General features: G+C 37.7%; 3 protein-coding genes across 3 annotated transcripts; all 3 read left to right on the forward strand.

Moving 5' to 3' along the window:
• The first annotated feature begins 884 nt into the window (after positions 1-884).
• Positions 885-2,559, forward strand: LOC108005211 (uncharacterized). Its single transcript, XM_017068400.4, has 2 exons — positions 885-1,080; positions 1,467-2,559. Exons 1-2 carry the CDS (start codon positions 985-987, stop codon positions 2,136-2,138), a joined length of 768 nt encoding a protein of 255 aa, XP_016923889.2. The 5' UTR covers positions 885-984; the 3' UTR covers positions 2,139-2,559.
• A 1,676-nt stretch (positions 2,560-4,235) lies between these two features.
• MFS10 (major facilitator superfamily transporter 10) lies at positions 4,236-9,223 on the forward strand. Its single transcript, XM_017068801.4, has 2 exons — positions 4,236-4,832; positions 7,349-9,223. Exons 1-2 carry the CDS (start codon positions 4,631-4,633, stop codon positions 8,857-8,859), a joined length of 1,713 nt encoding a protein of 570 aa, XP_016924290.2. The 5' UTR covers positions 4,236-4,630; the 3' UTR covers positions 8,860-9,223.
• Positions 5,378-6,142, forward strand: LOC108005498 (mitochondrial inner membrane protein Mpv17-like). The gene has a single exon (XM_017068802.4). The coding sequence runs from the start codon at positions 5,560-5,562 to the stop codon at positions 6,064-6,066; it is 507 nt and encodes a 168-aa protein (XP_016924291.2). The 5' UTR covers positions 5,378-5,559; the 3' UTR covers positions 6,067-6,142.
• Positions 9,224-15,605: the final 6,382 nt, after the last annotated feature.

Below are 15,605 nucleotides of genomic sequence, written 5' to 3' on the forward strand. Positions count from 1 at the left end.
ATAAACCGATGTGGGTAAGTTGATATTTTGGTTTAGAGTTGCCTCTAAAGATAAAATATATTCATTAATTTTTGGTAAAGTAAATTTTAAATGTCTTCCATAAACTTAAAACTTATTTGTGTATTGCTTTCCATTTCAAGTTCAATATGTAATTCCTTACATTAGAATATTAAGGGATATTCCCTAAGCTGTTGAGTATTTAAATGTGCTTAAACCAAAATATATGTAGCACACACATTTAGGTTTTCTTGTAATAATTTAATCGCAGTTCGTCTATTTAATTAAACCAAACCGAAAACAATTTAAATAAAAAATCAGTATGACTGTAAGGACAGTGTGGCCTTTGCGCAGTGCCAACCAAATATTTCTGTATTTTTGGTTCCTATAAGATTTATAATATTTTTAAAATACTTTAAAAAAACTATTATTTAAATAGCTAGTTAATAAGAGGTTTGTAAGAAAATTTTAAACAAATAATTTATAGTTTGAGAACAATGCTAGTGCAATCCAATCTGTTTAGCGTTTATATTTGCTTTCTTGTTATGAAATAAAAACTGAGTATTCATATTATTTATCTATTTTACATGCTTATGTATTTATGCATGTAAATAAATGTTTGGAAAGCTTTCTATTAATATTAAATGAATTAAAATTTTTTTTTTATAATTTTTTTAAAGCTGTGCTATAACGTGTATATTTAATTTGTCTTTTAAAACTATTTTCACATAACATTACTTAGTTTTATCTTTTACTTTAATGACAATCAAAAATTAGATATATTTTTTAAATAATTGTCAGCTCTCAAACAGTGTTGCAAAACGAACCAAGATTGAGATACGTAAATACCAAAAGATGGTATTTAAAATTATCAGCGATCTTCGCTGTGTGTGTGTGTGCGTGAGCCGCTGATAACGCAGCTGATCGTGCGAATTTGGGTGTTGGTTTTAACGTTTCGATTCGACCAAAGGAACCCGGGAGCAGAGCATGGCTAACGATTCCACCAGGTCCCAGCAGTTCACCAGGATAACCAGCGACATGGTCCTCACGCCGCAGTCGTCATCAAAGGATGGGGAAACAAAGGTCAGTTCCAGTTCCAGACCCCCTAGTATCAGACATAACCTTGATCACTGTCCCCCTCGGTGAAAGATGCGTCTATATATGGGGTCTATGATTGTAAGATTAGGACATGATAACTATCATCGATAATAGTACATTTCTCTCTATCTAAATGGTGTGAAAGGTAGTTGTTGAAATAAGCTTATAAACGGGGTAGTTGGTAAAAAATGTGTATATCTTACATACATATCTTTAAAGTCTAAACCATACAAATTATAATCAGCATTATCTTGCAAGCTATTAATATTAAACCTCTTTTGTACCCATAAGTAAAGTATGAAAAAAGTAAAGTAGGTTAACCCATCAAGTAAAATATTATATTTTACTAATGTCATATTGTTTGTTTACAGGTTGAGGCAATCCCGAGTGAACCCAAGTGGCGTTCACCCCAACTGATGATTGTCTTCGAGGACGGTGATCTGCACTCAGCCCGCCAGCAGTTGCTAAAATCCCTGCAGAATCCATTTGCCGAGGGATCCGTGGCCACCTTGCTGCTCCAGGAGAGCATAGCCGATCAGTTTGTGGGCCTGGTGACCCAAGATTTGCGAACATTGCCGCAGGAGGTGTCCAAGAATCCCAGTTACATCAACACGTTGGCCAAGATCGATCAGCTGAAGGCCAAGGTGGTCAAGGGAGAAAGCCTTAAGGCTGGGGAATCGCCTATCTTGGTCTACGACTGTGTGCACAGCTACCTGGGAACTGACGCCACTGGAGTGTTAACCCTGCATACCTTCCGGACGGCGAAGGAAGCCGGCGAGTTGGCCAAAAGGGATCCCCTGCCTTATGGCCAGGTTAGCCTGTGGAACGAGAAACTGGCCTGCGCCTACGAACTGATACCACGCCTGCCATCCGATGTTGTAGCCATCAACTGCTTCAATCCGAACTTAAATCCTATTCAGGATGCCTTCGAGGGCAATCGCAACGATGTTCTCCTGGAAAAGAACTACCACTATGAATCCCTGGTGGTCAGCGGCAAACGGAGGATCATCGTGTTTCCCGTGGGCACCATCTTTGCAAACTGATAGTGAAGGTCTTAAATTCGGTGACCAGGAACCAGTCACATAGCCAGGTGCTCTTTCACCAATACTTAAAAATACCTCTCATAAGCCTTTTACGTGTCTCTAAAGGCTTTTCACACAGTTCAATTGGAAAATTATGCATGGTACCTCTACGTTTCGAATTATACCGAACAAATTTTGACATATCCATATGGAAACTATAAAAGTGGGAAGCTAATTTTGAACTAAAAAGTGGCTAAAAGCTGAAATGTAGTGAGATTTGTATAAATTATTAAGCAAATTGTTTCTAAAACAAAATTTTATTATAATTGGCTTCTAAACCATATGGTATCCTACATATTCTTCCAATTGAGCAGCAGAAGAGTCTATAGCCAGAACTGTTTTTTATACTCTGCCAATAATTGTCCACTAAAAAACCCTTAAACTGTTCTGCATTTGGGAGAATTGGGGTAGGTCTACGGTTGCTGAATGCAACAGGCATTTTTCGGGACATGCGCACATATGCTGACCCCACAAGAAGAAGTACCTGAAAATCCTGATACACTGCTTGCAGTAACCTCCTGCAAAGCAGTGTATCCTAAAGCAGTAAAAGGGCACACCTATGAATGTACACTTTGGGTCAAAATAATAGCACTAAGTACGAACTTTTGAACTACATCAAATGTTTTGAACGAACGCTTAAAAAGCTAACAAAATTTAAATAAATATGGTATATGATCATAAAGAAGGCTTAACAAAAGTAATACATATTAATATAAAACAGACTGCATTTTTAATGCATTCTGAATTGTAAAAATCAGTCATAATGTTCTTCATATAAAGATAATAGCAGAACTGTTTATGTGTTCCATATATGTATATACATTTATATTTGTTTAAATTCAGCACTCGATCAATTCAACCCTTTACCTTATCGGTCGTGTTGTAAACTGATGGAAAAAATGGAAACGTTTCCATGCGTGAATTTCTATTTCTTGCTCATTTCTTTTGTTGTTTAATTGAAGCTTAAATGTGCAAGCGTATAGCTTTGATATTTAAAAGTTGCTATTGTGTTGACCAGAGTTGTACGAGTGTGTGTGTTTGTGTGAGCAAATGCTTTGCCTTTCTCTCTTCGCCTTTGTTGTTGCTAACCTTTTGCAAGTGTAGTCAAGTTTTTAGTACAAGTTCCCTTTGATTTGATTCCGACTATCTGGAATTTGGCTTTGTGTTATTGTTTTCATTTCCCTACTAATAATTCAGTGCGAGCAAATACGCCATATCGCCGTTGAGTGTGTGGGTGCATTCGAAAAGATTGAAATGCGGGTGTGTGTGGCAAAGAAACTAACTGTAACTAAACCAAGATTTTGTACTTTAGGTACTTTACAACAATAAACATTACGCTGCGCTCTCTTCTCGAGCTATCTCTTTTGCACACTGCCCCCTTTCTCTTTGGTGCTCTCCCTGTCGCTCTCTCGCATTCTTGCATCCCCTTCTGTGACGTAGACTAGCATTCAATGCTCCACTTTCACACGGGTGAGAGCGAGAGCCAAACAATTAGACAGAGAGCAGAGCATTAGAGAGAGCACCAGCTGTGGTGACTCCATTTGCAGGGGCGTACTAAGGGGGTCACTAAACATTGCTTGCTAAATATTTTTTGGAAGTTTTTTTTTTTTTGGAACAAAACTTAAATCGAAATTATAATTACAGGTGCCATTAAGTCATCAACTGCTGTAATATACATTGTACTTAAAACCAAAAAAAAAATAAAATATAATTTTTAATTAAAGTTACTATTATACTTTTACTATTATAATTACTTTTTGATTCAAAAATACTATCTTTTCTACTATTTTTTTAATATTTCTATGGGTAATATTTTGTTCTACTCGTTTTTAACATTTCAAATCACCAGCAAACATTTGTCTTATTCTCAGAACAACTTCAATATTGTATTTTTAAGCGAGTAAAGAAGTTGGTTTTTAAAATAACTACCATTTATATTTTATAAAAATCTTTTTAGCTTAGTTACTGAGAATTTTGAAAATATACCTTGAATTTGCCACCAAAACAAGTTTTACCATTATTTTCTATAACCTGTAACCTCTTACTGGATTGAGGAACCCCTCTTCGATTTGGTCATTCCACCCAACTACGCCTCTGTGGCGCCTCCTGTGGTTAGAAGCAACGTTTGGCTTTTGTTTAGGTTTGTTGTTGCTCCGTTCGCTGCCCGTTGCCCGTTGCCAGTTGCCAGTCCGTCAGTCTGCGCTGGTTCCCGCTGGCGTGGTGAAGTGTCCGCTCGCGCTCTTGTTCCCGTTCCCGTTCCCGCTCTTGCTCTTGCTCTTGCTCTCCCCGCAAACCGCTTCCGCCGCTACTAGCACAACAACAACTACAACTAAGACTGCCGCTCCGGCAGAGAAAATGCGCTGGCAGTTGTTGCAGCTCCAAACGCTCCAAAAACGCTCGCAGGCGCACCAAGATCTCCATTAAGAAGCGACGATTCCAAGTGGAACGCCACGATGCCACCGCACAAGTGGACGGACGAGTCGCGGGACGCCTCATGCTACTACGAGGATGCGGCCGCTTCCCGCTTCCGCCGGCCGTCGTCCTCCTCCAACTCCTCCGCCACGGCGGACCGCTCCGATGATGAGGCGGATGATGAACGGGAGGCGTTTTGCTCCGGCGAACGACCGCTAATCCGCTCCAGCGCCGCAGGGGAGGGTGAGTAAATAAAAGATACACATATGAAAGATACTTACTAGATCTTACAGATACGGATATGTTTAACAGTAGAGTTACTGAAAGATCTCTTAAAATAGTATATCATCTTGGCATAATTATTTAAAAAACTGTTCTACTTGTATAGCTAGGGTATTCTATACTTAACCCTAGCAGGGGGTATTATAATGTTGGTCAGAAGTTAGCAACGTTGACATTGGATATATGTATTCTTGATCAGCATCAACAGTCGAGTCGATCTAGCGATATAACTCTGTCCATTTCTACGGGAACTCCCAGTTCTAAAGCTATCTGCATAAAAATTTTAAAAAACTTATATTTCTATCGAGGTAGTATATTTGTTAGTCGGAATGGAATGGATCGAAGACTATATTAGGAATAATTAATAGATTAATAAAACAAAAAATGTAGGTTCTTTGTTCTTGAGTCATTACAAAGATCAAAAACAATCATTATTTGCAATTTGTATCTTAACTACTGGTATTTGTACTTATAAATGTACAAAGTAACGTTCTTTTTACTCATGTCCAAATTAGTAAAATCGGAAAGCAAAATCTGTCTAACAATCAGACCATTTGGAAAAAAGAACGTAGTAGTCCTTGAAAAATATAAATCACAAGTAAAAGTCAGTCGACATACATAGTGTTTGAAATTGCTGGAATGGCTTCCATTTAAAACGTGTTAGATAAAGGGCTGAAGTGAGATAAGGATGTCGGCAGTAAAGGCGTTCCTGAAGGATGGCATGGTTGTGGCGGCGATAATGGGCCTGGGCGATACTATAGCCCAGTTGGTCATTGAAAAGAAGCCGCTGAACGACTGGGATACGGGGCGAACACTTCGATTCGGTGCCCTTGGTCTGGTGTTTGTGGGTCCGGTTCTGCGGCAATGGTACCTCTTCCTGGAGTCGAAGGTTCCCAAAACCTACACACCGATGCGCCGGGGCGTTACCAAGATGGTGGTCGACCAAGTCTGCTTCGCGCCACCCTTCTCATTGGCCACGTCCTTCCTGGTGCTGCTGATCAATGGTGAGCCAGCCGATCGGATCCGCAAGCGGCTCTACGAAACCTATCCCACCATTATGGCCCGGAACTACATGCTCTGGCCCGCCGCCCAGATGATCAACTTTAGCTTCGTGCCGCTGGGCTACCAGGTGTTCTATGCCCAGACCATCGCCCTCGTCTGGAACTGCTACCTCTCGCTGATTCTTAACCGATAGGGAACGTATTACTATCCGTATCCGTTATCGTGACCATATTTCAATTTACCGGAATAAAATATACCTCTGCACATGAGACCATTTATATTATTTTGGAGAATATTAGAAAAATCTACATACAGCTAAGTATATTACTTGAGACAGTATCTTTTTTTAACGATTTCAAATTAATCTAGGAAAACTTTTTTTTAGTAAGCTAAGGATTATGGATTGGGATATTTATTCAGTAATACGATTTTAATTGCATCTATAAAGAGACTTTTCATAAAGAGGAAATGCTTTTTTCTTTAATATATATGTAGCTTCTTTTCTGGTTTTATGTTACATAAAAAGATATTAATAAAATAATTTTTACTGCTACCCCACCACAGGCCTTTAAAATCTGACAGTACTTTAAAACAGTTAAAAATTGATTTATTTTATATAATTGCTAAACAATATATTTAAATGCTCTCTACTTCATATTACTGTATGCTGTTAGGAAGCTTACGGATCACAAAAGTTTTGGGCAAATAATTTGAAGGATATTTGTATTATCCATTTGTTTATTTAAAAAAAATCAAGTTAAGTTTTAGGGAACTATCAAACGTTCTATACAACAAACTGATATCATTTTATAAAACAACTTTGCTTCTTTACAATTTTTGTATTGGTATATTTTATTTTATGATTCAGTAGCAGTAGTTTTATATTTTAATATTTATAAGTAATTTTCGAATGACTTAAGAAATTGAGTTTCGACAAGTGACTAATCCGTTTGTTTCTCTGTTCAGCCAATCTCCGGTTTTCATTTTCGCGCAGTATTATCGAGATCACAGCACTTCGCACGTTTCTCCATTACAGTCGTGTGTGCCTATGTAGATTTTATTCGTAAGGCGTATTTAAGTTTTGGGTTCCTTTACTGATCTATAAAAGAAAATTTGTTCTTTAAACAACAATGATCAATTCCTTTGAAGGTATCTTATATATATTTTTTTTAATTTAAAATTGTTTTAAAAATGTTTTTACCCTTATGTTTAACTATTAAATCCATGTATTAATGGTATATGTTGGGGTTTATGTTTAAATATTTCAAATAATAACAGAGTGAACTCCTTCGAGAGGTTTCTCATTTCGATTTAGGAAATTTCCACTGTGTTATGATATCATCTTGCATGGTTTTTAAGAAATTTTGAATCTGGTATTGTTTTTTTATCAACAAGAACTGAAAAAAGTTTTGAACCGGAACTGATATCGCTAAAAACGCCTCCTAATACAGCTTTTGCTCTTTCTTCTCCCGCAGAGAACCATGGCTGTGGCCCAAAGACACGTCACATTTTCGGATTCATGGGCTTCCTGGGATTCGCCGTCGTCTATGCCATGCGGGTCAACCTCTCGGTGGCCATTGTGGCCATGGTGAACCAGACGGCCATCCCGCACAGCAACTCATCGGTGATCGATACGGACACCTGTCCGCTGCCGGAACCCAATCACAATGGCAGCGATCCGAATCCGCAGAAGGAGGGCGAGTTCGTGTGGGACGAAGCCACGCAGGGATTGGTCCTCGGGAGCTTCTTCTACGGCTATGTGCTGACCCAAGTGCCCGGCGGACGGATGGCCGAGTTGTACGGCGGCAAGAAGATCTACGGTTATGGAGTACTGGTCACGGCCATATTCACATTAATCACCCCACTGGCCGCTCACTGGGATCTACCGCTGCTGGTCCTGGTCCGCATCCTGGAGGGAATGGGCGAGGGCGTCACCTATCCGGCCATGCACGCCATGCTGGCCCACTGGATACCGCCGCTGGAGAGGAATAAGTTCGCTGCCATTGTCTATGCGGGCTCCAATATAGGCACTGTCATTTCCATGCCCTTGGCCGGATGGCTTTGCTCTCTGGACTTCCTGGGCGGTTGGCCATCGGCCTTCTACATCTTTGGACTGCTGGGCATCTTGTGGTTTGTGGCCTGGATGTATCTGGTCTACGATAAGCCCAGCGATCATCCGCGCATCTCCACTTCAGAGCGAGAGTACATCGAAAGGAGTCTGCTGGCCCAAAGTCTGATAAGTCAGGAATTGGTGGATCCGGAGGAGGAAGAGGGACACGAGCAGGATGAAGTGGGTGTGAGGAGGCCGTCGGATGACCCAATACCCTGGTCATCGCTGCTCACTTCGGTGCCGTTGTGGGCCATCCTGCTGACCCAATGTGGTCAGGGTTGGGCCTTCTACACGCAGCTCACCGAGTTGCCCACTTACATGAGCAACATCCTGCACTTTGACATCCAGTCGAATGCCCTACTGAATGCCGTACCCTATCTAACGTCCTGGTTCGTGGGCATCGCCTGCTCTGCTCTGGCTGATTGGATGCTGGCCAAGCGCTACATATCCCTCTTGAACTCCTACAAACTTTGGAACACGGTGGCCTCGGTGGTGCCGTCGCTGGGCTTGATTGGCATCATTTACGTGGGCTGCGACTGGGTGTGGGTCACCTTTATGCTGGCCGGCGTGGGCTCCTTTGGAGGAGCCGTCTACGCTGGCAACCAGATGAATCACATTGCCCTCAGTCCCCGGTATGCGGGCACCATGTATGGGATCACCAATTCGGCGGCCAATATCTGCGGCTTCCTGGCACCCTATGTCATCGGCCTGATAATTAATCATCGCGAGACTTTGACCCAGTGGCATCTGGTCTTTTGGCTGGCGGCTGGCTTGAATATAGCCGGGAACTTCATCTACCTGATCTTCGCCAGCGCCGAGGAGCAAAGCTGGTCAAAGGCACCACCCACACGCATCTCACGATCCCTGCGCGCTTGAATCAAGCAAAACTATACGCTATTTTAGCTAGATCATAAGCATTTGTGATAATTCCGATAGATATACATATATATCCTACATATACATACATATATTTCCCAGTTACAGTTAAGATGTGGCTTCCAAAAAAAACAAAAAAACGAAACTAGTGCTACCAAATCGAAATGGGAAATCGAAAAAGATGTTAACTGTTTTAGTGTATTACAAACGTGTATTGTCCTTTTATACGGACTTTTGTTTTGCTAGGCGTCTTTTTTGTATACCAGTATACCAATACCAACTATATATATTTATATATCTAAGATATACACGCTCGAAGGCACTTACATAGAACTGTCGAAATAAACAGCACAAACATATCGAACGGCTTCAGGAGATTTTACTATCTGAACTTCGTAACTGGCGAGTGAGTATCGTGGATCTGGATAAGTATTATTATCTGGGAAACAGTATTTTGGTTCGATTCGAATGTTTGAATTCTCATTATTTTTTGGGCGGTTATTTGCTTAATTCACTTAATTAGCAATTATCCATATTTCCGTATGGCATTTTTAGGCGACTGATTTTTTCTGAAGGTGTTAAAAGGTCTGCATATTTTTAGGAGCCATTTTGGTATTTTACATACCAAACAACCAAATTAAAACAAAATGTATGATTTAAAAAATAAGAATCTTAAAACGTGTGTTATTAGTTTAGGGAATGTTTTAGTTGTATTAGATACTAACAAAATTAATAATTTAGAACTTATATATTTAATCTGATTTATAACCTTTTCTGTATTTTCGAAAAGCGAAAATTTCTTCTTGGTTTTTATACATTCTCTATAAAATGAATATTTTTTTCGTCTGAAAGCGCTATTAATTGTTTTTATAGACAGTTTCTTTTTGGATGCTTTTAAATTAAACATTATATATTTTTTACTTATTGTTTTCCATATAAACATAAAGTATAGTGATGAACATATCGTTTTTTGACAGTCACTTTTCCAAAAATTAATATTTTTCTACGGCTTAGAAGCAGAAAGTTGCTAACATCTAAAAAAATGTCTACTTGTGTTCTGGGCTTACATTGAACATAGTAAGTTGTTCAATTACAAGTTCACAAAAATTAACAAAAAATAATTCTTATTCTAGTTATCGGCTATAGAAACGAAACAAATAACTATATGATGTCAACATATACCAAAAAAAATTAAATCTTCATACAATACAAAAGGTTCGTCACGATACGCTACAAGGTATTTTTGGAAATATGATGGTGCTACTTTCAAAAGGAGCAAAAGAAAAGAACACAAAGTACCGAGAACTGTTGCCAAAGATCTTATTAATACTTGTATATATTTATCTGACTTGGTTTTCCACAAATCTTTGCTCTGGCTCTGCTGAAACACATATAAATTGAATATGTTTTTTTTTATTTTTGCTCTACCTATTTAGGCCAAATTATCTCACGAGCAAATTAGGCTAACTTTTTATATTTTTTCTTCAAAAACAAACCCACAAGTTGTCTTTATTTTATTATTCATTCACATTAGGTATGTTGTTGGTCCCTCACCTGCGGGTGAAATGTTACATTTTAAGGGCCAAAGCTTTTTAAAATTTTAAATTTGTTGATACTTATATTATATGAACAGCTCTTAGCAATGCATATAAACCACGTGCATCCGACGTTTCGTCGCAGCCTCCGTACGCTTTATAGTTTTGATGTGTTTCGGATTCGGTGTGATTACCGTGGCACAGTTTCGGGCCCAGTCCGTCCGTAAATCTGTCCGTCCGGTGACGTGAGGCGTCTCTGGCTGGGCTGCCACGCCCCCGGGGGCCTCAGTATACCCCCCGAAAATACCAGGGCATTAATAATGGCTAAGTGACATTGCAGTTTTAGTGTCGCAGTCTCTCACGCGGTTTTGTTTGTATTTTGCGCTTTGTCTTATTGTCAATTTTCTCCTCATTACATAACTATCCACAGCCCCCGATTCGTTCCCTTTCCACCGATCTGCGATCTGAGTTCCCCGGTGAACTTCGCAGGGCCATAAAAACAGAGCCGCAAAAGTCAAGTGAAAATATTTTGGCGCCGCGGTTACAACAGCGAACCTCTCTCTTCTCTACACAGAGAAAAACGTAGCCATTTTTAGGTCAAACTTCTCTAATTTATTTCTAATTTAGTAAAATGCAACACTTAGTTGCCCATTTCTCAATATAATATTTGTTTTAGATTTAGTACTTTTAATTACATTTTTTTTTTAAGCTACAATAAAGAGTTTAAAAAATATTAAAATATTACCAGTTACGTTTGTTCATAGGGTGTCCAATCCCCAATAGTCCAAACATGGTTTCGGAAAAATTTAGCGCTCTGATTCTTTTATTTAATTTTGTACTCAGTTACCATTTTTCTTTTTACATATTTTTGTATTATTTTTTATTAAGTTGTTATATTTGTATTGAAATTGAAAATTTTAGATGTTTGTTGGAGTCATACATACATACATATAATACTTTAAAGATTTTTTTTTAAGCCGCATAATATTATTATGTAGAACCCTATGGAAAATGTTCATTAACACCTATGATTGAATCTTTTGTAATAGCAAAATAACATTAAATTTTTACATATTAAATTGTAACCAAAGGATGCATTATATAAATATTTAAGACTAGATTTTCTATATTTGGAGTTCGAGACCTAGTTTTTCTCAAATAGAACGTAAAAATACTGTTAAAATTTATTTTATGTCTTGAATTTATATATTTTTTTCTGGCCCAAAAACAATGCTATATATTTTTGAAATACCTATCAATATAAAGCGCATTTCTCTCAGTGTACACTCACCTGCGCTGATTTGGCCGTGCGTTTGCGTTTTTAATTAACGGTAGTTTCTTCTATTGCCACACGAGAGGTTGCAAATGAAGTAATTATAAAAAAAAGAAATAAAACGGCAGATGGGGAAAGACGGCATGGAAAATAAAAGTTGAAAAGTAACGACCAACATGCGGTTCAATTTCATCCGTGCGATCTTCCGTGCGTTTCGGTTTTTCCTTGCCAAGAAATGCGTTCATGGTCAAAGTGTCACGCGTGACGCAAGCGCAAACAGCAACAAACAATTAACATCAACAATAACCGCACAGAGCATCAACAATGGCATTAAAAAACACAACAAAAAAAGATACAGCCAGCCACAATGCGCCACAAGTGATCCAAAAAATGTGAAAATTTGTGCAACTAAATATTTGGTCGAATAATTTCTGAAGTGTCAAAACCGATTGTCGAGTGTGCATCAGAAGAAATCACTCAAAGAAATCATACTTAAGGTGAATCTGTTACAAAAATATTACGAAATAGACATAGAGCGATCAGTTCTGGGATTGATATAAGTCCAAAACCCATCTTCAAAACTAAAAGATCATCTGAAAATCACGAAAAAAATATATTCACACAAAATTCATCCAGAAATCCAGATTAGTTCAATAAATATTGATGTCCAAAGCCCATCTTCAAAACTAAACGATCATCTGAAAATCACGAAAAAAATATATTGACACAAAATTCATCCAGAAATCCAGATTAGTTCAATAAATATTGATTCCACTTCGTCTGTGTGTTTGCCATTTTCAAGGTTTTATTGACAAATGAATTGGATCATAAATTATTTATTAATTAAGATGTTTCCGATAGAAATCGCTAAACATTCAAAGCCCTGTTTAACATGACCTAAATCAAATGTTTCTCTGGGGAAACTCTTTATAAAAAGAGCTACATCAACCAAGTTATAAATACAAATGCAAATTAATTATGTTTTGAACCCTACAAGTGATTATACCCAATTTTCATGATTTGAGACTTTAATTTGGAGTAAACCTTGATCAATCGAGTTGGAACCCAAAGATCGATGGCCGTTTGGCGACTATTCCCATATTTCCAGAGCCCAGGTATTGGGTTCAATTCGGTTATCGGTTAGCTAATTGATAACCCGCCCGGATTTAACTTGATTTCTGACTGAATTTCATATCTCTTGCCTTGGCTTAGTGGCGTTTTAGCGTTTTTATTTATTCACTGTTAACTGAAGCCCTCTGTTGGCCATCGCTTTGCTTATTTCTTGACACTTTCACTTTTCTCATTAAGATATGAGCTCGACCCCGTTGGGCGGGGAATCGGGCAGGCGAGGCGACAGGTTTTCATTCGCTGACAGACCTTACGTGTACCAACCGACCGCGTGAATGACTGACGGTCAGACCCTTGCACTGATCGAAAATTTTCGAATATATAGAGCTACAAAAACATGTTCCAGATGAAGATAAACCTTAGTCGAGACAGTAATTCTCCATCTTAGCAGATCCAAAAACCTAACAAAACATTGTACTAAAAAAAAAAAAAAAATAAAAAAAATCCCTTCTAGTAAAGGAACTTTAATCTTAAACAAGATAATCTATGAAGATAAACCTTAGTCGAGACAGTAATTCTTCAAAAAAAAAAAAAAAAAAAAAATCTCTTCTATTAAAGGAACTATAGTCTATGTATTGTACAATACATAGAAAAGGATGGAGCAAAATCTACACCCTAGTTTCCCCTACTTATGGGAAATCTAAGCTTAAAGAAAAGGATGGGGCGAAACCGACACCCTGATTTTTTTTTTAATAATGTAGGCAGATAGAAGAAATATCTTTATGTAACCATCAATACAATTAAATTGGAATCAATAAATTAATTTTTAATCTTTTATACTTGAACATTACATCAATATTTTTGAAGTTGTAAAATATTTATAGAAAAGTTTAAAATAAATTGTATCCAATAATTTTTTAAGTGCACCTGAGTTATTAAGGCTAACCTTAAATATTTGGAGGTTTCATTTGCATCTCCATTCATGCCCACTGCTCCGTCTCGCTCTCACCCACTCTTCCTCTGGCCCCCCACCACTCCCCTCCCTCTCTTTCACTCCTTTTGCTTCCATCTTCTGGATGCAGTTTTTTTATAAAATTTTTTTTTTTTTTGGTTTTATGCCCTGCAAACCAGTTTACCGTTGCAAGATCTTCTGCAGGCTTCTGCTTATTTTTCGTCTTGTTACTTTGAAAATGCACAAAATGCATTTTTGTTTCACTCTGCCACTTAACATTTAATTTTTGGCAGCTTTTCTGCTTCTTCTTGTCGCTTTTTTTCTTCTCAGAACTGGTTTCCATTTGCTAACGGTAAATGCACAGCATCATGCCGTCCCTCTCCGATTCCCAACTTTTTATTTGGCTTTTGTGGAAAATTGAAAATTGAAAAGCATTGCACGAGCGAAGTCGACGTTTGGGATATTGCACAATACATGGCAATATATAGTTGGGGAACCAAACAGACGTAATTTACAACTTCTTTTTTTGGGATTGAAATGGAAAGGGGGGAGAGGGGGCGCCAGGGAATCTGCACCAGGTGCAACTATCTTTTACTCCCTCTCTCTTTCTCGTGAATATAGGAGTGTGAGTGCTCGAAAACAGGTCACCAGTGAAATAACAACAATTATTCCATTTCTTGCGACATTTTCGTTCGCATTCCTCCATTCCCATTTCCATTCCCGCTAAAAAAGCTGGAAGCCTGGAATTGGAATGGGATTGAAAGCGAGAGGCGCTATAAAAACTGATTTACATCCTAATCCAAAAAAAAATCCCCAATCACTTTTAATACCAGCCATTAAATAGAACACATTGAAAACTACAGATTTATAAAAAAAAATCTTAACAATATACATCATTATATAATCTTTATCATGTAATAATTCAATTCATTTGAATTATAATAATTATATGAACTCAAATATCTGTTAAGATCTTATATCCCTATACAAACGTTTGAGAATAAAGTATGGGTAATAATTTATATTCACTAAATCATCATTTTTTTAATTTAAATTTTAATAAATATACATAGGTAACCTCTACTAATTCATCATTTTCTTTGGTTTAAATGAATTGTATTTTAAATATAAATAAAATATAGTTAATAACTTACTTCTAATAATTCATAATTATTTTTGTTTTAAATGAAATTTATTTTAAATGGCAATAAAATATATAAAGATAGTACTCAGTAGTTCTAAGATGCAATTTAGTTTTGTTTTTTATGTTTATTTTGTAATATACATATCACTCAGTGAATAACCCACTTAAGTTATTAACCTCTTTGCTTGGGTGAATCACTTACAGCTCATTCAGGTGCAGAAAGTTTAAAATTTCATGCACTTACAATTTTTGAATCGATCTCAGTATACCCTAACTAACTAGTAATGGTAATAGATATATTATTTCTTATAACCTAGTCCTAAAAAATCTTAAAAACATGAGTTAAGATCATATGTAATTTATTTATTTCCTTAATGCAATGCATTAATGTATTTCCAAAGTGCGCTTTCAAAGGGCCCGTAAAAGACATTCGGAAATGTGATTTTGGCCATCTTGCCTGAGTGCGAATCCATTTGGCTCATTTAAGCGGCTTGGCTTAACTGATTTGACCGACTTGGCTGGAATTTGGGACCGCTGGCTATATGGCTATATGGCTATATCGTTATAGTGGCCCAAAGTGATTGCGATTGCGATCCTCTAGACCTCGTCGCGTATTCAAATATCAATGGCTAATTTCATTTTTGCGGCCACTTTTGCAACACTCACACACTCGCGAAATTCCATAACATAATGCTCACACACACACACACGAATACACTGGAAGATATTACCACATAGTCGATGACGCAGGGCTTTTGCTTTTTTTCCCCCGAG

The sequence above is a fragment of the Drosophila suzukii genome, chromosome X, assembly GCF_043229965.1.
Source record: "Drosophila suzukii chromosome X, CBGP_Dsuzu_IsoJpt1.0, whole genome shotgun sequence".
NCBI classification, from domain to species: Eukaryota; Metazoa; Arthropoda; class Insecta; order Diptera; family Drosophilidae; genus Drosophila; species Drosophila suzukii.

What these genes read in the sequence shown, in the direction of transcription:
- LOC108005211 (XM_017068400.4), top strand. Translation starts at nt 985, where the DNA reads ATGGCTAACGATTCCACCAGGTCCCAGCAGTTCACCAGGATAACCAGC. An exon ending in CAAAGGATGGGGAAACAAAG is followed by an intron (nt 1,081 to 1,466) that starts GTCAGTTCCAGT and finishes GTTTGTTTACAG; the next exon opens with GTTGAGGCAATCCCGAGTGA.
- MFS10 (XM_017068801.4), top strand. Translation starts at nt 4,631, where the DNA reads ATGCCACCGCACAAGTGGACGGACGAGTCGCGGGACGCCTCATGCTAC. An exon ending in CTCCAGCGCCGCAGGGGAGG is followed by an intron (nt 4,833 to 7,348) that starts GTGAGTAAATAA and finishes CTTCTCCCGCAG; the next exon opens with AGAACCATGGCTGTGGCCCA.
- LOC108005498 (XM_017068802.4), top strand. Translation starts at nt 5,560, where the DNA reads ATGTCGGCAGTAAAGGCGTTCCTGAAGGATGGCATGGTTGTGGCGGCG.